At 40.3% G+C, this 25,612-nt stretch overlaps 2 protein-coding genes across 2 annotated transcripts; both read left to right on the top strand.

Annotated features, from left to right (window-relative positions):
- The first annotated feature begins 710 nt into the window (after nt 1-710).
- On the top strand, nt 711-16,125 carry sdad1 (SDA1 domain containing 1). Its single transcript, XM_088911786.1, has 22 exons — nt 711-904; nt 3,514-3,618; nt 4,265-4,363; nt 5,255-5,365; nt 5,453-5,524; nt 5,619-5,719; nt 6,307-6,364; nt 6,877-6,948; nt 7,047-7,148; nt 7,435-7,504; nt 7,846-7,949; nt 8,434-8,491; nt 9,147-9,205; nt 9,606-9,682; nt 10,550-10,647; nt 11,047-11,123; nt 11,999-12,119; nt 12,688-12,782; nt 14,083-14,267; nt 14,660-14,744; nt 15,020-15,181; nt 15,865-16,125. Exons 1-22 carry the CDS (start codon nt 815-817, stop codon nt 15,913-15,915), a joined length of 2,052 nt encoding a protein of 683 aa, XP_088767912.1. The 5' UTR covers nt 711-814; the 3' UTR covers nt 15,916-16,125.
- Nucleotides 16,126-17,090: 965 nt separating this feature from the next.
- On the top strand, nt 17,091-25,143 carry LOC148837364 (N-acylethanolamine-hydrolyzing acid amidase-like). The gene is made up of 10 exons (XM_088911621.1): nt 17,091-17,260; nt 18,487-18,651; nt 19,669-19,795; nt 20,188-20,278; nt 20,412-20,488; nt 20,612-20,784; nt 21,367-21,429; nt 23,033-23,099; nt 23,354-23,379; nt 25,077-25,143. Exons 1-10 carry the CDS (start codon nt 17,091-17,093, stop codon nt 25,141-25,143), a joined length of 1,026 nt encoding a protein of 341 aa, XP_088767747.1.
- Nucleotides 25,144-25,612: the final 469 nt, after the last annotated feature.

Here is a 25,612-nt window from a genome sequence, read left to right as displayed (position 1 = left end):
GCCTGAAGCATGCTGTTCTAATTCTTTCTTACGGAAATATCCATCCATTTTCTAACCGCTTAATCTTAATCTCATAAACATTGCTCTTCATCCTTTGCTGTCCTTTTGATGCTGTAATGCTGTACCTCTTATTATTAATTTTATCATTCATTGCAGTATTGTTTGAAAACTCTCTATTGGCTTTTCTAATATCAAAATGGTATTATATTCCATTTTATCCCATTCATTTTTTTAACTGGGTTGTTAAATAGTTTTTATTTATTCGTGGTGATTAACACAAAGTGCCTGGGAAAAATGTAAATATTAAGTAATGTGTACAAACAAAAAGCATTGTATAATAATAAGCAACTCACAAAGTTATGAATGTGGTTTAAAAATTAAAGTATTACAGTACTGTATTATATAAATTATAAATATAAAAGGAAACAGATATGAACATAATAATACTCACAAGAGCAAGTTAATCAGTCACGGTAACTAGATATTTAATATATATTTCTGAGTTATCAGCATTAATATTTTAATTAATTCACGTTATTGGAAAACAGAATAATCATTTTTAGTGTTTCTATCGCTTATATTTTTATATCCGTAAAACCACGTTTTGCTCGTGTAAGCAAGGATGTTGTACTGTACCTCTCTTTGTAATTTTTAAACGCATTTGTCACCGTCCGTACTGTTCGGTACTCCTCTCTTCCCGTAGCACGGGATTAAACGTAGCAAAATGGCGAGTTACTTGTAAAGCACGTTGGAATAGTGAAAAAATAAACTTTCAAAAAACGTTTTCATTACAAGTAACAACTCAGTCGTAGTCATGTCGGGAAGGCATAACAACAAGTTGCCTACAAATCTTCCACAGTTGCAGAATTTAATCAAAAGAGATCCCCAGTCTTATACAGAAGAGGTAACATGTTTTCTTTTTTAATATATGACATCCTAAAGTTTATGCTTTCATCAACAAATCGGATTAGTCTCGGTATGCATTTAAACATAAGTTCATAATAAGTTAAATTAGACCTACGTTTAAAGCTTACTTTAAGGTTGTAGCTCAAGACTGTTTTTGCGTTCAATCTTCTAGTAGTGACCAGATGTTAAGGTACATATTCACTTACATGTTTTACTGGCTTACCTATTTTTCACCTGGACAACTGCTCTCCTATAGGGATTTAGACTTGGCTGTTCTGGTTCAAAGAATAACGTTCTTATTTATCTTGAAGAGTAATCATCGGTCGAGAAATAGTATTGATTCTTTTGGTTATGTCGAGACTGATAATTGTTACTGATTACATTATCTGTATTTTCTAATACACGTTTTTTGAATACTCGTTTAGAGACCTGTTTGTCTTTATGCTCCGTGTTTTAGAAGAAAATGTATATCTTTTATAGTATCACAGGTGCATAATTTCCTGTTTAAAACCTTATATCAAAAAAGGAAAAGAAGCATAGTTTTTTTCTGAAAATGTGTGCCTTTAAGGACGTTGCCTGTTATGTCTGAATTTGCAAATACGATATGTCAATATACTGACCAGATTTGATAGCTCAAATTAGCGATTAGCGATAATCTAATAGAAAACTGTCCAGCCCTTCAGTGAATGGCAGTTCATACGGAATCACGTGTTTGTTTTAAGTATACAGTATTTAGACACGTACGCGCATGAATTTGAAATTCGTTTCCTTTGGGCCTTTTCATTTCTTAGGAAAATTTAACCTTCTTACCTCCCTTCGGCACTGTTCCACGCCGCCACAAGTCATTTTACTCACTCATAATGAAATTTGTGCATTGGACCTTCAGTTGTAATTTGCAAACCAGTTACACATTCCTGAGTATGTCGCACCATTTAGCCTGAAGTATGATTTGCATTAAGTACTTGCAAGAGTAAGTGGAGTAAGATTGCAGAATTTCAAGATCTGTGCGCTCAGCCTTGTTCTTTAGATCCTGTTTGATATATCCTCATGGTTGTGCTCAGCTAACTAGTATAGAGTACTCTTTGGTTTGGAATTCTGCCTTGGATAGCAGCTGTTTTTTAGATCACCGTGAAGCCACAAAAAAAAAGAGGGAATTGTCATTTACACGTGACTTCCTTTGGTACATTTCTCAACATTGTTCCATAAGAATCCTAACAGTGCAAACTCAAGTATGGATGGGGGAATATATCCCATATTGTGACAGTTATTTGTCTTTGTTTAGAGAGCTAAAATAAGGTCACTTTATTAGCTATATACAATGTCTTGCATTAGAAATTCGTCTTTTCGCATACCCCAGCTTGCTCTCCATGAGACACTGGCACACAGACAGGGAGAGAAGCTTGGGGTCAGAGCGCAGGGTCAGCCATTGTACGGCGCCCCTGGAGCAGCTGGGGTTCAGGGCCTTGCTCAGGGGCCCAACAGAGTAGGATTCCTCTGCCGGCCGCAGGATTTAAACTGGCAACCTTCCAGCCACAGGCGCAGATCCTTAGCCACAGAGCCACCGCTCCACCCCAAGCATTTGTTTAATCACTACAATCACATATACATTTCTAGAAATCCAGTGCTGCCAGGTTAGTGTTTTTCTGTGATGTATAGAAGAAGGACAAAATAATATTAGAATTCTTTTCTTAAACATTCCGTGAACATCTAGATTCAGTTAATAACACAACTTTAGAAGAGTCTATGGCTCTTCTGGGGGTTTTATTCAGTCCAATATTGATATTATTAGAGGTCAGGTTGTGTTTTTTTTATACTTCTCTTGTTAACAGTGAAAGTACTCCTGAATTTCGCAGATCCTATTTCGTAGTGCTTAAGCTTTTTCCCACAACCAATTCAGAAATTGGTAATCAAAATGAAACATGTTACATGCTTGATAGTTCCTGTCCCCACTGCTTAGTCTAGTTAAAATCTTGTAGTTCTCTACCTGCCATAACTCACATGGTTAGTAATCAATGAGACCAAAGAGCTAGTACGTTGTCTGTATTTTTTTTCTCATCACCTCTAATGTTGACAGGTTTGTTTTAACAGTCGGTGACAGTGAAATGATCCTGGTGTCACCTCTGATCTTTACTGTGACCTTTGGTGTTCACAGTGCTGTGAAGATGTCTTGTTTCCCAGCTGTGTAGCTGATCATAGTTTATATAAAACATATCTTCATTTTAGGATGAGCCATTGACTGCATCTGTGACCTGTTGTCTCCTTAAACACCTCCAAGCTGTCGGAGTTCTCCAGATAAGGGATCCTGTACCCAATTCCTGTAGGGGCTGGTGTACTTTGTTTTTTTCCTTCCTCCCAGGCTGATTGACTAATTAGCTGCATAATAGCAGTACATCTAACCAGGCTGGTTTAGTCTGGTTAGATGTACTGCAAAACCAAGCTGTACACTGGCCCACGTCTTTAAACAATTCAGGGGACTGCATTCATTGTCGTTTAAACAAACAGACTTGCCTAAAAACACAGTATGACTGCTGACCTGGATTTCAGACTGAAAGGTGATGTCAGGATTGTTTTTTACGTTCAGCCAGTCTCGTTCTTTGTATCTTTCAGTTCCTGCAGCAGTATCGGCACTACCAGTCCAATGTTCAGATCTTCAAGCTTAAACCCAATAAGCCAAATAAGGAGTTGGCTGAACTGGTTATGTTCTTGGCCCAGGTAATGCATTTTAATATATCCTCCTAAAAGCTAAAGAGCCTTTAGTGACTGCCTTAAAGCCCACAGAAAGACCAGCTCCGGGGAATATGAGTACAGCCAATCGCTGTATTGAAATATTGATGACACTAACTGCTTCCATTTCTGCAAAGTTATCTTTTTATTTAATGATTGCAGTCCCACAGTCTGTAAGATTGTATGTGTTGCTTTGCATGACTGTGTAACTGAGAAGGCGTTGGATCCTTCTTCACGAATATTCCTCATATTTGTGGAGAAGGCTTCACAACAGAAATTGTGATTTTTTTTTCGTTCTTCCTACTGTGCAGTGTGGAATTAACCTTTACTCATTCCCTTGAAGCTCACATGTTAATGGGACTTCCTGCTCCAACCTCCTAAGTCTTAAGTGTTCAGTGTTCTCAGTGTAAAGCATGGTAGCTAATTGCTTGTTGTCAGGGGATATGGTTTAAGAAATTTAAACCGCTCATCCTTTGTTATGATTCCATTGTTTCTTCATGGCATAATTGAATATGCAGCGCAAATCTTTTTTTATCGGAAAGGAAAGCATTTGAAAGTCCAGATCTGTTAGGATGAAGCCGTCTGGAATACATTAAATTGGGTAATGTCTAGATTCTGTGCTCTTGTTTTACAGGTTGCACATTGCTATTCAGAGCAACTGGCCAATTTCCCCCAGGAATTAAAAGAACTGCTTCTGTGTCACCACACTGTCCTGGAGCATGACCTGAGAATGGTATGGAACCACAGGAGCCCTTGAGAGTTGAAAGAAATACCATCAATTGTATTTAAGTAATACTAAACTTTATTTTATATAGCACCTTTAAAGGTGGCTTCTCAAAGCGCTTTACAGAACGACAACAACAATAAAAAAAGATACATAAGACATACACAATGAGAGGAGACTGTAGATGGAGGTACTGAGTACAGCAGGAGCAGAGGGGTAAAGAACAGAGCCAGTTAAGTAAAGACTCTTCTAAGGAAGAACGTTTTGAGTTTTGAGGAGTTTAGAGAAGGTGACTCTCTGATATCCTTGGGGAAAGAGTTTCAGAGCTTTGGGGCATAACAGGAGAAGACCCTGTCACTCAGAGTGTAGACGGGCTTGGGGGACAGGTAGGAGACCACAATTAGAAGAGCGAAGGTTGTGAGGTGAGGAGTAGGGCTACAGTAGCTCCGACAGGTACTGAGGTGCCAAGCCATGCAGAGCCTTATTGGTGAGCATGAAGATTTTGAAGTCGACAGGAAGCCAGTGCAAGGACTCCAGGATTGGAGTAATGGGATCACTTGCGCTTGCAAGTAGGAGAATATCAGCTATAAGAGTTAGATTTTAGAAGAATGTCAGCTTTTTCTTTCAAAGCTTCTCAACATCATAATCAGGTCAGATGTTTTCAACTTATCATTTAAAGAAAAAAAAATTAAGCATGACCAATTTTAAAATTTGCAGGGAAAAAACACAGAAGCACTTAATGGGATGTGATGACAGTGTTAAAAACAAAATCAAGTGTTTTCTGGTTTCTGAAGTTTAAAAAAAGTCATGTTCTCTTTTATGCCACTGATTTTTTCAAGGCCAGTAGCTTGACATGTTGTGTGCTTGAATCCGTTTCTGTCTTCTTCCTTTTCTGCCTAGACCTTCTGCAAGGCCCTCATTCTACTGCGAAACAAAGACCTCATCAGCCCAACAGGTCTGCTTGAGCTCTTCTTTGAGCTTCTGCGATGCCACGACAAGCTCCTTCGCAAGGTGAGCTGAAGACCCCGTTCGCCCGCCAGCGACCTGGAGAGATGCCCCTGTAACCTCTCACCCCCGTTCTCCGCTTGTTCCTTGCAGACTCTGTACACCCACATTGTGACCGACATCAAGAATATCAACGCCAAGCATAAAAACAACAAAGTGAACACAGTGAGTGCCGTTCCGTATTTTTCCATGACTCTGCAGCATAGAAAGGGACCAAGGCCTGGATTAGCCTGCTGTAACCTTGAATTCTCTCTCCCAGACTTTGCAAAATTTCATGTACACGATGTTGAGAGACAGCAATGCTACAGCAGCCAAGATATCTCTGGATGTAATGATAGAGCTCTACAAGAGGAATATTTGGTAAGTCAGCCCCAGGGGTGTTCTTTACCATCTCAAAATATTTTCTTTTCAGTTGAAACACTGTACTGATAATTTACATGTTTTATAGCATTATTATAGTACGTATGTTGTGCATCATATATTTTAAGTGGTGTAAAATGGAATACAATAGATGACATTTGGCTGCCTTGATGTTGACAAATGTAGCAAGTCATAAAAATAAAACCCCAAAACGTGCCATACTGATTCGTACCTTCAGCTTTACACTGGAAATATAGTCTAAGGCAGAAAAAGGAATGAGTGCTGCCTACTGAGTGGCACTTTTACTGTGTACTTTTACACTGCTGGTTAAATGTGTGTCTACGTGATTGATTAATATGATTACAAATGGACTATGATAAAACTATAGAATGAGAAGCAGTGAGAGTTTTAAAAAAATCACAGTACTGTACATGAAACAAGAAAACATTATTTATGATCAGACACTTTTTTGGGGGGTAACTGACCTCTTAGAGCGGTGTTTGTTGAAATGCAACTGTATGTATATGATTATTTATCCATTATCCTGGAGTATACCTGGAGATAACCTCCGATTTGTTTTATTGCAGGAATGACGCTAAAACAGTCAATGTCATTACAACGGCATGCTTTTCCAAAGTGACAAAGGTGAGAACGTCTTGATTTCTTCCTGAGGTAGATGTAAAGCCTGCGACAGCTGGTGGGCTTTCTAATGCTGAATCTTTCCACCCATCAGTTTACTTTATTGAAGGCAAAACGACAGAAAAAGACAGAATGACAGAAAAGTCATTGTAGGACTTCACAAATACACAAGGAAATTACAGTATAGCTTGGATTACGCAGTGAGAGCTTTTTCTAAACTGTTTAATACCTTGCAGAGTTCTGAATTGTCTTAAAGGCCAAGTCTGATAAGCTAAAAGGAGTTAAGTTTTAGATGTAACTTGTAATGAACTTTGCTTTCCGTCTCCCTTTTTTCTTGTATAATATTTTAACATTGTTGTAAAATCCCGGTCAGAGTTTTGTTATTGTTTGTTCATATTAACATGGCAAAAAATCCACCGAGCCACATTTAATCCAATTTTTACATTTAATTCGCATTTAATCCAATTTGTGAGCCAGAAAATATCAGTTGTTTGAAAATGGCTGTATTATCTCCTTAGATTCTTGTGGCAGCTTTAAAATTCTTCTTGGGCAAAGATGAAGATGAGAAGAACAGTGATTCTGAGTCAGAGGCAAGTCTGAATTTCACATTTCACAGGAGAGGAATGTGGCGTTTTAGACCAAGTGTATGTACAGCTACAAAAATCAAATTACTTTTCTTTCTTTTCAGGATGATGGACCATCAGCAAAAGACCTCATTTTGAGGTACTCAACAGGAAAAAAGAGTTCAAAAAACAAGAAGAAAATGGAGAAGGCCTTGAACGTTCTCAAAGTAAGATTCTGATCAGTAAACCCGATTGTACATTTTGGAATGTTGGAATGTTGGAATGAAGCATTTGTGATCCAATTCGTCCCAAATGTAAAGTCCTGACCCACTTTGGGAGTATCGTTTCTAATGCTTAGCCTTTAAAATCTCTTGGACTGCAGGACTGATGGATCTTCAGTATGTGCTTTTATATTTTGTTTTCCAAGAATGTAATAAAAGTAAAATACTGTGACTTCAAAGATTGAAAGATTGTGCTACTCCGGTGTCTTAAGTTTTGCTTTTTATTTTACAGAAAAATAAGAAGAAAAAGCGTGCAGAAGTTTTCAATTTTTCTGCCATCCATCTGATTCACGATCCGCAGGGTAACATTTTAAATTAATAATCTGATCATTTAGTAGTGTTTGCAATCAGGCTGATTAATCTCATTTTGCTGTTCTGTTGAGTGGGAAGTGAGACTTCTCTCGCAGCCGTATTTTTCTTTAAACCAATTCATTTCAATGCAGTGTTAGTTACAATTCTTATTTTCAGTACCTTGTGAAAGGGTTTTGCTCGCTGCCAGTATTTTTTATTTAAAATAAATCATTTACATTTATTAGATTATTTTGAATATACTTGCCAAATCCACAACTAATTGAAATGAAAACACTGAAGTTAAGGATGCACTGTGGTTATACTCATACTAACATTTCTGCATTATTTCCAGATTTTGCTGAGAAACTTTTAAAACAGTTAGAAGATTCTAAAGAACGGTTTGAGGTGAAGATAATGATGATGGAGCTCATTTCAAGGCTAGTCGGAATTCATGAGGTAAATTATTTCATCACTAAGATATTGTTTTTGAGTTGAAATGTGCAGCCCTGGTGTGGGCATGTACCTTGAGTCTGGAGCTCTTACTTCTAGTTTCAGTTCAAGCTTTATTATCCTCTGCAGGAAATGTATTTCATGGTGCAGCCCAATACAACAAGGATAGCAAAATTTACCAACAGATGATTGTACAATAGCATTACTGTAGATGAGAGGGTTGCTTACCTTCAAGAAGACAATTTTCTTTTGAGTAAAATTGTATTTAAATGATAGTTTCTCTAAATGCATAGATTTGATGCTTCTTGGAACAGTATTGCTGCGACCGCTTTCTGGGTGTATTGTCTGTATGGGCACCTTTTTTGTAGTGAACGGAGAGTAACACCTGCTGAAACAGTTTCTGTTGATCAGAGAGTTTATTATAATGCTTTGGTTTATGTGATGCTTCCAGAAGTTGTCATGAATACTGAGAAATGTGTCTCTTCTGCAGCTTTTCCTTTTCAACTTCTATCCCTTTGTGCAACGTTTTCTACAACCGCACCAGAGAGGTAATATAGTCCTTTTCTGCAATCGGGTTCAAAGCATTAGAACAGTGAATAATTAAACAGTAGCTTGAGTGCTCCTAGTGTATATCCATCCTTACATCCTGCAAACACAAGTGTAGACCAAGACCAGTGTGCTGCTGACACAGTATGGGATTACCTATGTTATCTTGAATTGAAGTTTTAAAACGTCTGGATTGACTTGCACAGTAAACCAGTCTTCAGAAGGACCAACTGCATGCGCAGACACACTTATTGGCTGTTATTTGTCTACCCTTGCTTGAAAAAGAGAGAAATCATTGCATAAAGGCATTTCCATGAGTCAGTGGGGGTGGAATTCAACTTCCAGGTGCAACACTGCTGTTTTACCTTTAACTAAGGTGCTTTACTCGGCTTATTCCACTAAAACACCCTTCTGTATTAAAAAGTACACATGTAAGTTCCTTTGGATACAAGTGATGTCTTAATAAATTCATGATAATTATAGTCGTGTGTAATTGATTCCTGTGTCCTAAAAAGCATGCACACACTTGTACTGGATGTTGGTGATTGAACATTATTCCCCTCAGCAGCGAGGTAACTTTCAGATTAAGTTTTACAAAAAAGTTTTTTTTAAAGATGTCTTTTTTCTTTTTCCCCCCAAATATTTATTCACGCGCAGAGGTTACCAAGATTCTTCTGTGCGCTGCTCAAGCCTCTCATCAGCTGGTGCCTCCAGAGGTGGGTCAGCACGTCTTCTGATTCGGGATTGAACTACGAGGATGGAAGCAGCACATCTCTGCTGTTTCTGTGCCTCACAGCTTCGTTCGCATTTCAAGAGATGCCAGCTCATTGTACAAATTTTATTAATGAAACTGGGAAGCACAGTTTTTAATAATTACTTCAGTCCCTGGGCTATGCATTTTCCCCAAAATAAGGTATCAGATATAAACTGTCAGCTGTCATGTCCTGTCTTATTTACAGGAGTCTCTGTCTTGTATGGATGACACTCTCACTGCTACTTTCACTTTCACAGTTTTTATTATTTTTTTAAGGTTAAATAATATTGTAATAAGGTTCAGGAAGTTTGGCGGAAGACTTTGTTTTTCTGAAGTGCACATATCCCTTGTGCCTTTTGCAGACTATCCAGCCAGTGGTGATGACAATTGCAAACAACTTTGTCACAGACAGGAACTCGGGCGAAGTGATGACTGTGGGGTACGTGGAGATGCTTGCCGTTTCTTCTCTTTATCTAACCATTCCAGAGACACGAGGAAGAAAGACATCAAAATGTATGTGCTTATTATATGTACCATCCTGAGGTCTACAGATTTTTTTCCCCAGTCTTCCCACAGAATTATTGGTGTTCACTCATGATTCACATGATTTTAATCCATTCTGCATAGCAAACGTGTGACAGCTGAAGTGGTCATTTTATATTTAGCTGTGTTTACACTTTCATGCATAGACTAGAATTCCTTGGAACTGAGTTTTTAAAATTAGAATTCGTATTTAGTTCTGTGAAGTAATTGTTTTTGGAATGTTCTGGTCCGGTTTCGAGTTTCTCTGCTGTGTGCTGTAGATCACTTGTTTTTAAGTGATTTATTGGTGTTCCTCTGTGTTTCTTACTCAGTTCAGCGCCTAGGTTTTTGATCCTCTCTGTCAGGAATTTTTAATGACCATGGAGAATCAGGACCTCGTTTTCTGCCTCATCTGAAGCTGTGAGATGTCTGGCTAAGACACAATCCCGGTGTGACATGCAGTGGTTTTCCAGACAGAGCATTGTGAATCGGGGGGTGGGTGTGATAGAAGCTGGCTGTGGACACACTTAGTCTTGGGGGGCTGCTGTCTCTTCTGCTCTTCCTTCCACACGAGTACTTAACCCAGCGGCGCCAGTAATCTCCTAAAATGCTCAAAAGAGTTGGTTCCAGGTTTCAAGCGAGGAATGGTTTGCAGAGACTTAGGACACCCTCTAAGGCTGCTGCCCTCAGGCCCCGCGTGGCCAGCTAGGCCTGTAGACAATGCAGGAGCTGCAGTGTTGCCGTATCTTGAATACTGCTGTCGTTTTTCTACATCTCCTGGCAGCATCAATGCCATCAAAGAGGTGGTGGGCAGGTGCCCCCTTGCTATGACAGAGGACCTCCTCCAGGACCTTGCACAGTATAAAAGCCACAAAGACAAGAGTAAGTCCTTCCTCTGTGTCTGCTGCAGCAGAGCCTGTTCACTGCACTGCTGTTTTCTCTCAGTCAAACGTGTGCCGGTGCACCAGGTGATAGGAATACTGAACACGCACTTGTCCGATTTTCCGCAGTCAAATGCTGTGTTATTTAACGTTTCAGTCTTAAGGGGGGAGGTGGCTGTAGATATTTACTGGGAAGCAGGAGCATAGAGGAGCGGAGAGGGACAGTATTTTTACCTGTTGGAAGAATTTCAGTGCAGCCAGTCCCACAAAGTTAAAACCTCCGACTTGACCTGGGTGGGTTTAGACAATCGATTCGGCTCTGAGAAGGCGAGTCATGTCTCCAGCGTGTTATTGTGGTCTTTTCTATAAATTGAGTCTCCACCATTTTTCCTTTTCTTAGATGTCATGATGTCGGCAAGGGGGCTGATTCAACTTTTCAGGACTTTGAATCCCAACATGCTGCATAAACGGGACAGGGTGAGACCATGGATGGATTCCTGAATTACTGTATCAAATTCATTATCTTCGTTTTACCCATCACGTTTATGTATTGATTACAGATAAGAGTACAAGTAGTGTGAAAGCAGATTGTACGTACAGCCATTTTAATTATTTTCAGTGTCGTTCTGGGATAAAACCACGTTTTAGCCTTCTCTTTTTTTTTTAAGGCAAGTTCAGCGACTGAACGGTAGGATAACAACATGACGCGCCTTACCCTAAAAGTCCTTTATCTTAAAAACCATTGCCCCTGTTGCGTAAAATCTAGTCATTTGTTTTAAATTTGCATGACATTATAATTGCCTCCTTCGTGACCCTCTAGTAGTATTTTTCCTGGGAAATGAGTCATTCACAATGGGAAGTTAATAGATAGAAACAATACGAAAAGATGCAAACGAGTGGCGCCTTTTGGCCCAAATAGCTCATTTGGTAGGTTAATTTATTTTATCCAATCGGAGACCAGCTTTCCTTTGAGCTTGGGAATGTATGTGTGGTCACTCTCTTCTGGACTCTTTCTAAAGCTGCATCATCATTTTCTGTAACTTTGTGACCAAGATTGTCCCTGATATTCTAAACAAGGCCTTACTAGTGTACAGTACAATGTTATCCCTTGCTTGATTTGTGCCAGAACTCAGCTTGTACCTCTCAGTTAGAAACTAAACGTATTCCCCGGAACACTCAACACAGCTCTGGTTCAATATTTTACATGTCCATTTGCAATTTAAAGACGGTCACTCATTGACTGTTAAATTACATTTCTATGAAAAACACCTCTTTACCAACCCTGCTAACTGTTTCCCTGGTAAAACTAATCTGTGTCCTGACTGCTGAATGCTGTCTTCCTTCGGTGACAGGGCAAACCGACAGAGGCTTCTCTAAATGCCAAGATTCCTGAATACGGACAGCAGGAGGTGAAAGACCATATCCCTGGGGCAGAGGTCCTGGAAGAGGAGCAAGAAAAGGATGGTGATGAAGGTGAGGGATATAATTTTCTGACTCTTAAAAGGTCCAAGACCAGACAGATGTGCAGGCCAGAATTACCTCCAGCAGTGCTTAGATATTGCTTTGCAACAGATAATAATAATTCACTCATCACACACCAGGTATCAGTGGGGAGGAGAACAGAGTGATGAAGCTAGTTCATAGATGGGGATTATTTGGAGGCCATGATTGGTAAAAGCCAGGGGGAAATTTGGCCAGGACATCGGGGTAACACCTCTGCACTTTTCGAGAAACATCCTGGGATTTTTAATGACCACAGAGTTAGGACCTCAATTTTATGTCTCATCCGAAGGACGGTGCCTTTTTACAGTATAGTGTCCCCATTACTATACTGAGGCATAAGGACCCACACAGACTACAGGGTGAGCACCCCCTGGTTGGCCCACTAACACTTCTTCCAACAGCAACCTTAGTTTTTTCCCAGGAGGTCTCCCATCCAGGTACTCACACCTGCTGAGCTTCAGTGGGCTGCCACTGTGAGTTGCAGGGTGACATGGCTGCTGAGTAAGTGTTGATGAGCTCATCTGTATTTCCCACACAGAAGGATGGGAGAGCGCCAGCATTAGTGAAGAGGAAGATGAAGATGGAGAATGGATCGACGTACACCATTCATCTGATGAAGATCAGGAGGAAGTGGTTTGTGTCTGAATACATTTTGAAGGATTCAGTTTTTCTCATTTAATTTCTGGTGCTTTTAAAGCTGGTGCTGAATGAAATTTGATTAGAAATCACATACCCAAATATAAGGTTTTCCCTACTTAACAGCAATCTTTAACGGTAATCAGAATATAGCTAATTAAATATGGACTGCGATTGTAAGTATGCATTTTTTTTATTTTATTCATACCAAATTGGCATTGCAGAAAGTGTGCCTGCTATCATAGTGAGACATGAAGCAAAATTATTCAAACTACAGTTCTTTTACACTGAGCATTTAAATGCTAGATTTCACACTTGAACTACCAGCAGAACAGACTGTGGCATCTTTTGGTGTTTTGTGAAAAAATATATAAGTTGATAAAAAAAAGCACCTGTGACAAAAGGGTAAAATGCAACTGTAGGATTTAATGTAATGTTAGTTGTATTTCTGTATCCGATACAATTCACTCTTTCAAGTAAAGTTCTGTACACAACAGTAGTAATTAAAGGGGAACTGAATCGGCACTGATGAGCACATTTCAACCTGCAATGATAGCCAATAGCCAAACTTTCCAGGTATGTGCAGCGCAATATTCCGTGATTCAGAATGAGGTAACAAGACTTCTACCGATGTGAAGCGGCCTTATTACATCGTTAACAAGCAGGTTTGTGAATACACCTCTTTTAATCCAATAGAAATACTCGACTACGAAACGGTGTAGCAGACAAATGCAACTTATTTTTAACTCTGTATACAGATCTCATTGGAACATTCCTCCAGTGAAATGTCTGCGGTACAACCAGTACTTATTCACTCGTGCATTACATCAGTCATTACAGTGACTAGTGAGCAGGAAGGGCCGCCTCACGTCACAATCCTCTCAAACTCTCGCTCTCATCTTTGACGGGACCAGGGGTTTGCGACAACATGGCGACTGACAGTACTTTTACAAAGTTTACGATTTGGTGCTTGATTTGGAATTTGTCCAATTTTTGCGATAACGTCAATGAGTTTTAATTTGTTACTGAGATTTAACAACCGGTCTGAGAAATTGGGACTGCAGTTCCCCCTTGAAGATTGACTTTCCTTTAGTGTGAATGTTGTTCTCAGCTTGACGGCAGCGGTGGTAGCAATTCACAGTTCGGATTGTCAAGATTACAGCAGGCTTTGCCCTGAGATCATTTTACTGCCATTAATGTAACACATTGATGTTCCCCACCTGCACGTTTTTTCCCTGGTAAAGACTGAACATAAGAGACATTGCGGGTGAGCAAGCCAGTCCTCGTGTGCTTTCAGGCGGACAAGCTCCAGAGCATACCGGCCGAGGAGAGGAAGGCCAGGGCTGTGGCCATGAGCACGAGCCGCCTGCTGACTCAGGAGGACTTCCGGAAGATCCGCCTGGCCCAGCTGGCCAAGGAAGTCAGCTCCGCTCCCGGCAAGAATCAGAAGAGGAAGAGCGCGGACAGCGATGATGAAAGCAGGTGTGTTGTTTTTTTCAACGGCCTCAATCCCGTTTGAAACCTGGGTCTGAAACGCAGGGTGGGAGCGGTATTGGATACGTGCAAATTATTGGAGAAAACTTAATGTCCTCTCCTAACTTTGGAAGATTCATGCCATTCTCCTCTGTGCGTTGTTTTTTTTTACTACACATTGCTGTAAAGTACAAAGGTCTGCTTCTTCATCTAGAGGACAGGATGTGTAGGTTCAAATGTGTAGACGTAGCCTCGGCTTAGCCAAGCCGTTTATAAAGTCATGTATACAAAATTAACCGCACTCGCACTGAAATTAGAGAAAATCCCTAGCCTTTGCATGTGGTAACTGTTTATTTATATCGAAGTACAATAAACAGACAGACATCATTTTATTGTTTCAGAGGGGAGCTGCTTTCTTTGAGAAATATTGAACATCTGCATAAGAAACCGAAATCTGACAAGGAAACCCGGCTAGCAACAGCCATGGTAAGAAACGTATTCTTCAGCTTTGCAGTTTGCAGTAACATGTCAGTTACCCTCGTGCTGAGAAGATGTATTTAACACATCGGCATTATGACTGCTGGTGGTCTATTTCCCCGAACGTGGATCACTTTGTTTCTGCAGGAAAACGAAAGTAGTGCTTTTCGGCTATCCTTGCACCTGTAGCTTGCTGTTGCTGTTGCTGTTGCTGTTGTTGAAAGGCTCCCTATGCCAAATGGGCTGTTAAAGAACGGACTGAAAGACCGGTGTTTTTTCCCTAGGCTGGAAGAACTGACAGGAAAGAGTTTGTTAAAAAGAGAGCAAAGCTAAACCCGTTTGCCAGCACCACCAACAAAGAAAAGAAGAAGAAGAAGAACTTCATGATGATGAGATACAGCCAGAACATTCGGACGAAGGGCAAGCGCTCATTCAGGGAGAAGCAGGTAAACTTTTTTTAGGACCTAAAAGGCAGCATTTACTTGTCTGTTGGCCATCGTACCGCCTTTTCTGTTTTGTATGAAAGAATCTGGGGAAAACTGTTAATTAAGAGTCTGGAGGCGAAACACATCTCAGAGGACAAATTCGTTGGGTTTTTAATTCACTTTTTCCAAAGTATTCACAATCATTAAGAAATTCATTAACTGTAATCATAATTATTAGCCCAAACTTTGCAAATCATGTATTTTGGACATTTGTGTAAACTGGTGCTGGGTATGTGGTTATTAAGGATATATATTTGTAACAGTTTTGTAACGCTGTTATCTGACAGTACCACTGAACTTTGTTTTTCTGTAATTGAAAACACTTATAAGATCTGCTGGTCAATATACATCATTGGAATCCTCTCCCGACACACTGCTTCTTACAATGTCTGCTAACTCTTAGTAACTCTTTATTTTAAAAGCAAAACACTGAAGCCTGGTCTGTGAACAGGTGCTTAGAACACTTTTGCAATCATTAGCTGATAAGAAACCTACCAGGTACTAAAGAAACAGTTAATTGTACACTTTAAAGAAGTGAACCCCTTTGTCCTGGCTTATTCTTAGTTTAGGAAAAATCCTAGTTGTATCTTTTCCAAGTGTCTTTTTATGATTGTTTATATGGTTTTTGCATTTCTTTTTTTCAGATTGCTCTAAGGGAAGCCCTCTTAAAAAAGAAGAAACAGCACATGAAGTAGCTTCCACAACACCAGGCAACAGAACTGAAATAATCCTTCTGCACCACATGCAAATCTCGACGGACTGATGAAAACAGCCTGCACTCTGGAGTGTCTGTTCTTGTTTAAACTGTTTTTTTTTCTTTGTATTTCCATTATAAAATTAGCCAGTTTTGTACAAACCATTTTACAAGCAGGATTCTGTTATCTATTAAAAAAAAGTTGAATTTTTTTCTTGCGGTGCAAATGTATTTTATTTACCTGTACTTCAGGTAATCCTTTGGTAAAGAGGCTTGTAATTGTAAAACATGTCTTGGCTTTTAGTTCTGCACTTTCCCAGATGTACACCCCATACCTGCAGAAAAAAAAGGCGAATTACTTGGTCAGTATTGTAAAAAATGAGTGCAATGCTGTCTTTTTTCCAGAAGATATTTCATGGCTTGCATGCCTTGTTGGTGTTTTGTTAGCACATGTTTGTCATGGTATGATGAAAACCACAAGGAGGTGGAAGCAGAGCATTTCCAAGCTATACTGGTGAGCTAGCAAGTGACATTTCTAGTCCCTCTGGGAGAATCAGACAGGAAAAGAAACACTAGCTGTAATCATCGAGAAGGCTTTTATACCACACACCATGTACTTCTTTCTTCAGAAATGACAAATGCTGGGTCGCATCACACCAATCAGGATTACAGCTGAGAACTGTAAATAGCTAACAACCCAGGATGAACCTGGGTTCAATTCCTGGCATGCAATCTGAGTGGAGTTGGTATGTTCTCCCAGTGTTCACCTGGTTTCCTCTGGGTGCTCCAGATTCTTCCCACAGCCCAAAGATATAGTCGTAGGTTAATTGGCGTCTGGGAAAATTGGCACTCCTGTGAATGTGTGCATATCTATGTGTGTGCCCGTGTACTACTGGTGTCCCTTCCAGGGTGTGTCCTTCCTTTTGCCCGTTACTGTGAACCTGATTTGGAAGAAGCGGTTAGAAAATGGATGAATGGATGGATGGATGGATCGATCGATCACGAGTATATAGCCTCCTTTTCCCTCCAGGGGGCAGCAGCACATTTAATCACACGTGTGCGCTTATCTGTAGTCCTGGGTGTTTGTGTTGCTTCACTCTCCGACGCAGAATTTAAAGCTCGATTTCCACAGCCTGGAGGCGCACTGACGCCGGAGAGCTGCAGCTGGGCTTGAGGATGTTCGTAGCCTTGGTGGTCCTGCTCTGTCTAAGTGGGGTCTGTACAGGGGACGTTTCTGCTCCAGTCTTTAACCTGAGCTTGGATCTGCCGCCCGAGGAGAGATGGCTATCAATAGTCAATCATTATGATAAAGATTATTTCAGGAAAGCAGCAACGGCAATAATCGAGTAAGTTCGAATGACGGGTTAAGTTCATGTCATTATCAATAAAATCGCGAAGCTTGTTTTACTTTCACAGCACAACAACATATACTTTTTTCTTGACCCACTGTGCACTGTTATTGTTAGAATGTTCATTAATGTAGACTGAATCCTACTCATTGTGTTATGAATGGTATGGTATCTACTTCGCGTTACATTTTTGGGTTACATCTTGCAAAAATGTTAGTTTTATTTTAGAATGCGTTTCGACTTCTCTTAAAGCTGTCGCTTTCCTTTCAGGTATCTACGTTTACTTGCAGTTTAATACAAAACTTTTAGGGCTTACGATGTTAATTTAATAATCAACATCTTGACTTAACTCTAAATAGACTGTTTGGTAATCTAGTTTCTTCATCTCCCAGATTTACCCAGTTGGTTTGCCGGTAAATTCAGCTGCTGTTGCAATTCCTCTGTGCGGCTTTAGGATTTTACATGACAGTTAAGCGCTAGACTTCAGACCCCAGCCTTGTATAGATCTATGTAGTTAAAGTAGGGAGCTGAGGCAGCATGCGTAGGCCGCGAAGGAACAAAAGGCTTATTCCATGCCGAAAAGAGAAGAAAGGAAACGCAACGTTTCGGCTGTGGAGCCTTCTTCGGATGTGTGAAACGTTGTTTCCTTTCTTCTCTTTTCGGCATGGAATAAACCTTTTACTTGTTCCCTTATAGATTTATGGAGAACATGGTGTGTTTTATAGTTTTATTAACACTCGTTTGTCGCCTTATCAAAATTCGGGGGAAAAGTTTAAATTAAATTTTTTTATGTTAAACATTTTTATAATCCCGTACGGTGAAGCAGTTAGAAAAGAAATATCGTAATAAAGGGTTCGCATATATAATACATGCAGAAAGACGTATTAAAGGATTTGAAAACTGGCAGGATGGATATTTTATGTTGATCAGTTCACGCTGGCAGTGGCTTTGCGAATCGGATAAAAAGCTTTGCAAGGGACTGAAGGTGTTAAGAAGTTTGAGCTCCGGGAGGTGTCCGCAGGGAGTATTTGATGCTTGTCAATTGCAAACGAGCAAAAACAGGAGCTTCCTGCTTGTGCTAAGAAAATCCGCACAAAATAATTGGAATGAATAACCTCAGCATTTTCCCCTTGTGTTTCCCGAGGGAGAATATACCGTACACGAGGTAGCCACAGAGTCCTTGACATGAAACCGCTTCTGTCATTTACCTTGTTTTCTTTCAGGTCCACAGTTCCGAAATGGGTCCACCACGCTATAACTCCAGCAGTAGACGCTTTGGAGAAGTACATACCTCAGCCCTACGCGGGGGAGATTCGTGGGGTGTCCTCAGGCTTCGGGATGAGCCTGGCTGACGTCATCCTTCTGAACTTTGCCTACGAGATAACCGCGTACGTACTTTGCTAAGAAAATGAATGCTGATGTTTTTCATAGTGTTTATTGTTTAGGTTGAAGGGGACAGCTCCCGTTGTGTCATTAAGATGATTTTAAGGCGCCAACTAAAATGCGTTGATTTTTTTCGTAAGGTTCGTCTTTATCCATTCATGTTTAGCTGCTTTTTCCACAGTCTGTTCCCAGTCAGTTACCTTACCAGTATGTCTTTAGACTGGGTGAGAACATACAAACTCCAGGCCGATTGCATCTCAGATCTGGAACTGAACCCAGAGCCCGAGAGCCGTGAGGCAACGATGTTAGCCACTGTGCCATCCTATTCTTTTTCAGTATAAAAGAAACACGTTCTGTAATCAAGTGTTTCCTTATCCATCTTTTTTTATAGAGAAGATTTTGATTTTATAGAAAGAGAAAAACTTGTTCCTGCAACTTGTTTATTTTTACTTGATTGGAATGAACAAATGGTCTTTCTGCAGTTGTAATTTTCCAGTAAAAATACTTTGGGAAAGAGTGATTATGACCCTTTGATGTTGAATTGAACACACCTAGAGGTGCCGTTATTTGTCTCCTAGTACTTGTGCTTTTAATTGCATTTATTGGCTTATTTTGTATGTGAGATCTGGTTCTGGTTTGCAATATAAGTATTTTGTTTTTGTCTTAATTCATTGTAACAGTATATACAGCAACATATAAATATAAACTTTAGATATTTTTAAAAAACTCCTGTTGTTGCACAGCTCTGTTATTTTAAATATGATGTCAAAAATGTTCCATTTCCTGACATTGTAATAGCAGAGAATTAAAGGTCTGAAACTCTTAAATTAACCTTTGCAATAGGTAGCACAGTGCAGCACAGAAAGTCTAGTATTTTAATAAATGCCACTAACTGTACTTTACCATTGTACTCCAGATCTGTCTTCTTCAGTAAAAAGCTAAACCTAAAGTTTTCCTAAGGTGTAGATCTGAGATGAGCAAAATGCAGCCTTGAAAATCTTTTTCTGTTGTGTTTTTCCTAGGTTCTGCACCAGTGTTGTAGCTCAGGACACTAAAGGAAATATCTTCCATGGCAGGAATTTGGATTATCCATATGGGGACATTCTGAAGAATATTACAGTGGATATTCTCTATGTCAGGAATGAACAGGTATCCTGATTGATTTTGTCACCCACCCCTGTCTTCACCACGGGCGTGCACAGTATATTGTTGTTTTTGAAGGTGCGCATCATGTACAGTTGTTTCCTTCATCCAAGACTTTCAAAGCTGCTGCAGGTGTCGTAGTAAAAGACAGTGTGGGGATCCTGAGTGGCTCCTCCAGTACAGGTGCTTGTCTGGAGAGCAGGTTGGGTCCCGTGGTCCGGGCATGAACCTTTACTGCCATTTGGGTTCTGCAGTGGTGGGGTGGCTTGGGGTTCCTGTGTCACAGCCCAGCTGTGAGTCACCAGACTCGCCTGTGAGCTTGCAGTTTTTTCAGGAAGAGTGCATTCGCCCCTCCGGTGGGGAAAATGTGAAATGAGCATTTCTCAATCTGCACTTAGGTGGTGTACAGAGGAACCACCTTCACTGGTTATGTCGGCCTGTGGACGGGACAGAGTTCCAAAAAGTTCACTATATCCGGAGATAAACGCGGTAGGTTTTATCTGAGCCCCATTGTAAGATGCAGTTAAAACTCAGTCCTTACTGAGCCATTTCTTCACATTACATTAGAGCAGCTTGTTTCTGCAACACGTTGAGCAAACAGTCTCTGTGCGTTTATTCACAGCTCAGGGGTTTTGGTGGGAGAACTTCATCGCCGGATTCCTGATGAGATACTCTCCAGTCAGCTGGCTTGTGAGAAAAGTAGGTCAAATGGGATATTTTTGTCAAAAAGCACTCTTTCTTCATTTTTAACAGTATCCTGTTCTTTTTTTAAAAAAATCTGCTGTTTCTCCTACACACTGAGAAGAGTTTGATTCCCTGTAGACGCTTGAAGATGCTGAGGATTTTCAGGATGCGGTGCTCAGGCTGTCCAAGATCCCCATTATCGGCGACGTCTATTACATCGTGGCTGGGGTGCAGCCCGGAGAAGGGGTGGTTGTGACGAGGAACAGGAGGGGACCTGCAGACATCTGGCCTCTGGATCCCATCAATGGACAGTAAGCAAGAAAGGATTACAGTTAAAAAAATGATCCAACCTGCAGCAGAACTGTCCAACTGTCCCGAATAATAGTTCCCCCAAAGCAACCAAATTGATCTCGTCAGTCGTCATTAGTGGTGTTAGGACTGACGTCTAAAGGAAAACTGGCTGTAAAATAGTTGTTCCTGGTGTAACGTACAGAAGCATTCACCTTATTTTGTTTTCAGAAATGTAATGTCTCATACTTGGTACACAGTATGTTGGTTCTTTTCAATCCATCTGTAACTGTTTAGAGGAGGATATTTGTTTATTTAGCAGGATAAACTGTATGCATGGCACAATATTAATATTTACATGAAAATGTACTTCAAAATGGTTGTCATTTTACTAAGCAAGTCGCAGAGCAATGGGCAGGTGGGTAGCTGTGTTTTATCGTTCCGGACAGAAATGAAAGGGAAACTTCACTGTTAGAGAAGGGCAGGCAATCACAAGTGAAATATAAATAGCTGCATATTTGCCCTTTCTTGTACATTTAAAATCTGATCATTACCACCATTTTTCTTGAAAAAGGTAAGAAATAAGCTGTGCTTTTTTGCTATAGGTGGTACCGAGTGGAGACAAATTATGACCACTGGACCACTCCTCCTCCATCTGATGATCGAAGGTGTGTTTTCACCCTTTTCTACCTTTTTTCTAATCTAGCCTCACTCATAAAACTTTGAAAATATGTTGATCCACGAGTGCACAATTTGCTCCCCTTTTCCTCTCACACTATGGCCCATTGGAAATCCCACAGTTTTAAATGAAAGCCGTATAATTAATTTTTGTTTTTTGTTCTCCGCATCTTTTTTTTTGCCCTCGACTTCATGCGCATCTTCATACTTTTACAAAGACTTTCAGCAAATTAAGAGCAGACCCATCTCTGGAGTAAAAAAGGACTGAATGATGCCTTGGACCCGTATGCAGAGCTTTCATTGTTGACTTTGATGGGCGCAGGATTGATATTATTTTCTTCTAGAAATATAGCATGTCGGCTACTTCATGTAGAATATATGCAACAGCAATACAAGCCCTTGCAGATGAAGACCGTTCCCAACCCTGTCTGTCACAAATGTACTCAGTGTTTCTGAGCCCTGCCAACACACGGTTAGGAATCATCCTGTGACAGCACACTTTTGGGTATTTTGTGTTTGCTTTTAGTTGTGACTGGTGGGATTTTGCCTGAATCTTAACAACACCATCTCGGAGAGGATTCTTAAGTTACTATCTTGAGACGTGATGACATTTGTTCATGAGTCTAAGCGCATGCCAAGTAAAGTCTGTTACAAGGTCAGGTGGATGCCGAAATTCCTTCAGTAAGCACTTGCATGTGCTTATTTGCAGAACGTGTGCTTACAGAGTGAAGTAGGCTTGGATTACATTTTGCCAGAGCATAAACTGTCCCCCATCTTTCGGATTAGATATTAAACGGAGATCCTGACTCTCAGTGGTCATTAAAGATCCCCGGGCATTTCTCGATAAGAGTAGGGAGTTATCCTACTCCGGGCCAAATTTCCCACCTCGGCCTTTACTGTGGCCTCCAGATTGTCCCCATGTATGATTGGCTTGCACTTGCCCTGCGATGGACTGGCGTCCTGTCCAGGGTGTACCCTGCCTTGCTCTTGTTACTTGCCGGGTAGGCTCCGGCTTCCCACGACACCGTTTGGTATAAAGCGGTTTGGCAAAGGACAGGACATGACATAAACTGTCCCAGTGATCAGATGGTTTCTGTTATCTTAAAAACCTTTTCCTCTTTATTTCGTTCTTGGGGAAGCCCCCTTCTTTGATGTGTTTTGTATTTTGCTATTGTGGTCTTCTCTCAAAGTACGCCGTTGTCCCACAATGGTTTGGATACTGTTTGCAGAGCTCGTATGTTCTCCCCATGTTTACATGGGTTTCCTCCGGGTGCTCCAGTTACCTCCCACAGTTCAAAGACATGCCGGTTGATTAATTGGCTTCTGGGAAAACTGGCTGCAGTGTGTGTGTGTGTGTCCTGCCTTGCGCCTGTTGCTTGCTGGGATAGGCTCTGGATCCTCTTTGAAGCTGAATTGGATAAAACAGTTAGAAAATGTAGGTAGGTTAACCATATTTTAGTGCATGGTTTGTCTTTTTTTTTTTTCGGTCCACCTGAGCTCTGAAGGCTGATCTTTTAGCCTGCAGTGTAGCCAGTTTGAAATGGCCCACGGTAACTGACAGACTCACACATGGATCTTCTTTAAATTCCTCAGAACCCCAGCCATCGAAGCGCTGAATGCCACTGGACAAGCACATATAAATCTGGATACTCTTTATGAGGTAGGATAAAAAGTACATATTTTCATTAGTTTCAATCAGAATCCAATGATGTTTCTATGCAGAAGTAATTTTCTCGTGCTTGTCTTTTTCTATCTGTGCTCCAGTGAAGCAAGCCCATTATTCACAAATCGGACTTTTTTTGTTTTTCCTCCACCACACAGTTTCCCTTTATTGCCCAGGAGAAACCTTCAGAACCTCACACATTCAGTAAATCGTTCTGTCAATTGAATCAAGTGTCTTTTTGTTTTTTGCAGATTTTGTCACTAAAATCGATAAGCAGGTGAGTAAGCAGTTTCTGTAACCACTGGTTACCGGCAAATGTCAGTTGGTTGTTTTAAGTTATGTGCTGTATGGGTTATTGCAAAGTAAAGAGCCTAACTTAAATGTTGAGAAGGTATCTTATGTGCTAGAATACAATATAAAATATTTTAGCAGGATAAACTGTTTGTAGGGAGTAAATGATGAAGGAAGACATATTTTGTACTTCAGTACATATTTCTGCAGTATGACATTATCTTTAATTGAAAAAGAAACGCTGAGCTGATTAACATTTTTCCTCAGAAGAAACCTAAAGACCAATACTGCTGTATGACAAAAATAGAAATTACAACAAGCTTTAAGTAACGTTCTGAGTGGTTTTAAAGTTCTTGAGGTTTTCTGACCGAAATTAAATGGATAACTTCTGTGAAAGCATTCACCTGCTTTAGCTGCATCTACCATTTCAGGACATTAATGAAGAAGCACACAAATGAGTCTTGCACATATGCCTTGGTGGAAACACACACAGGTTTTAGGAGTTAGGGAGCCATAAATGGAAGCAGGTGTTTCTGTGAACTGTGAAATGTAAATCCTACATCTTAAGATCAGGCCAGGTATATTTCACGATAAAAAAGCCCAGTTCGTGAACAGTGCAAGCCAGACTCCCTGTTGTCAGCAGATCTGGTAAATGAGGATATGAGGATAAGACATCTCCCAACAAACATGAAATATACTGTATAACGGCATAACTTTTCCCAAAAATGCCATCCTTCGGATTTGTGTTCTCCATTGTCTCCTCAGGCTCCCTCCGCAAGGGCGTTTCTAAATACTGAAAAGGGCTCAGGCCTTCACCTGTACTTACTGCTTACATGGAAACATTTTATCAAATGATAACGTCATCGCAATAGCGTGATCAAATGATCATGGCTACAGGCTGGCAACTGATTTTGCGGTGTTTTACTACGAAACAGTATTCCAGTGTGGATTCCCATGTACATTTTGTTGGCGTTCACATATCCGTTTGGCCAGAGGATCCTTATGTATACAACTGCGAGAAACCATGTAAAATATGAACTCTCTTTGGATTTTCACAGAAAATATGGCAAGGCTCTGGTTTCGTGATGCAGGTGTTTCTGTGAACTGTGAAATGTAAATCCTACATCTTAAGATCAGGCCAGGTATATTTCACAATGGAAAAGCCCAGCTGATGACCTGAAAATCTCGTGCCTGTGCATCAAGTTTAAGTTGATTGTAAAAATGAAGTAATGGAGGTAAAATGTTGAAATTGATGTAGAGATTTGCAATTCCATGAATTAACTGATGGTTTTTTTTGTGCATGAATTTAAGAAGCCATCAAAACAAACTGTATATTTGTACCATCTCGGTTTTCGACAGAAAATCTCACACATTAAGGTCTTGAACCCTTGAGAGCTAGCTTAGTAATTGATGTCGAATTTTCCTCTCGGCTGGAACATTGTGTGGCAGACATACTGTAGAGTAGTTTTAATGAAAATACTATAGCAACTTGGTTTGCATGTCAATACAGCCATCTAGTCGGGCCTGGTGTTAACTTCCCTCACCCCCAAGGCTGTTTTTGTCTTGTGGAAAACGCTGTTTTATGAGAGCTGTGTGTAAGCTAATGGTATGACATTGGAAAAATAAAGCTCTTACCTTATTATTGCTTGTGGCATTGAGATGTTTCCTCTGTTTCTTTTCTAGGTTGACCATCTATACAACAGTGATGAGCGCAGCTTTTCCAGAAAAGTACCGAACAGTAGTCAGATAGGTACCACTGACAGTTCTTTTTTCCAGTTAATAAAAGAAGAGCACAGATATTTGTGAGAGGTCATTTTAGCTGTCTAGCTCATTGGGTGTTCAGTAGCTAATTGATCTGAGAATCTCTTATGTGTTTTGAAATGTTTTGCTTTCCACAACGTTTCGGTCTCTTTTGGCTGAAGTACAGGATCTTATGGTTGATTGTAAATACTCACCTTTCTCTTCAGAGTCAACAGTGAAACATGAACCAGAGGACACTAACGGAAGCTTCTAGTGCTTCTGATATGAACTGCACTGAAAACGGGAGGCTTTTCTTTACACAAGGGATTGTGGGAGTCTGGAACAAGCTACTCAGCCATGTTGTCAAAATCAACACCATTACTTCATTCACAAAATGGTTGGTTAAATTCCTCAGATAATGTAGCTGCTAACAACCTAATGAGCTAAATAGCCCCTCACATTTGCAGATTATATGTTCT

Source organism: Atractosteus spatula, chromosome 3 (assembly GCF_055471065.1).
Source record: "Atractosteus spatula isolate fAtrSpa1 chromosome 3, fAtrSpa1.hap1, whole genome shotgun sequence".
In the NCBI taxonomy this organism is placed as follows: domain Eukaryota; kingdom Metazoa; phylum Chordata; class Actinopteri; order Semionotiformes; family Lepisosteidae; genus Atractosteus; species Atractosteus spatula.
The sequence above is the reverse complement of the archived record's forward strand: the minus strand, read 5'-3'. Positions and strand labels throughout refer to the sequence as shown.

Excerpts from the sequence above, each read along its gene's own strand:
- LOC148837364 (XM_088911621.1), top strand. The coding sequence starts at position 17,091 with ATGTTCGTAGCCTTGGTGGTCCTGCTCTGTCTAAGTGGGGTCTGTACA. Across the intron at positions 21,430-23,032 it reads CCTCCATCTGATGATCGAAG|AACCCCAGCCATCGAAGCGC; the intron begins GTGTGTTTTCAC and ends TAAATTCCTCAG. Across the intron at positions 23,100-23,353 it reads ATCTGGATACTCTTTATGAG|ATTTTGTCACTAAAATCGAT; the intron begins GTAGGATAAAAA and ends TGTTTTTTGCAG.
- sdad1 (XM_088911786.1), top strand. The coding sequence starts at position 815 with ATGTCGGGAAGGCATAACAACAAGTTGCCTACAAATCTTCCACAGTTG. Across the intron at positions 7,505-7,845 it reads TCTGATTCACGATCCGCAGG|ATTTTGCTGAGAAACTTTTA; the intron begins GTAACATTTTAA and ends CATTATTTCCAG. Across the intron at positions 15,182-15,864 it reads GCTCATTCAGGGAGAAGCAG|ATTGCTCTAAGGGAAGCCCT; the intron begins GTAAACTTTTTT and ends TCTTTTTTTCAG.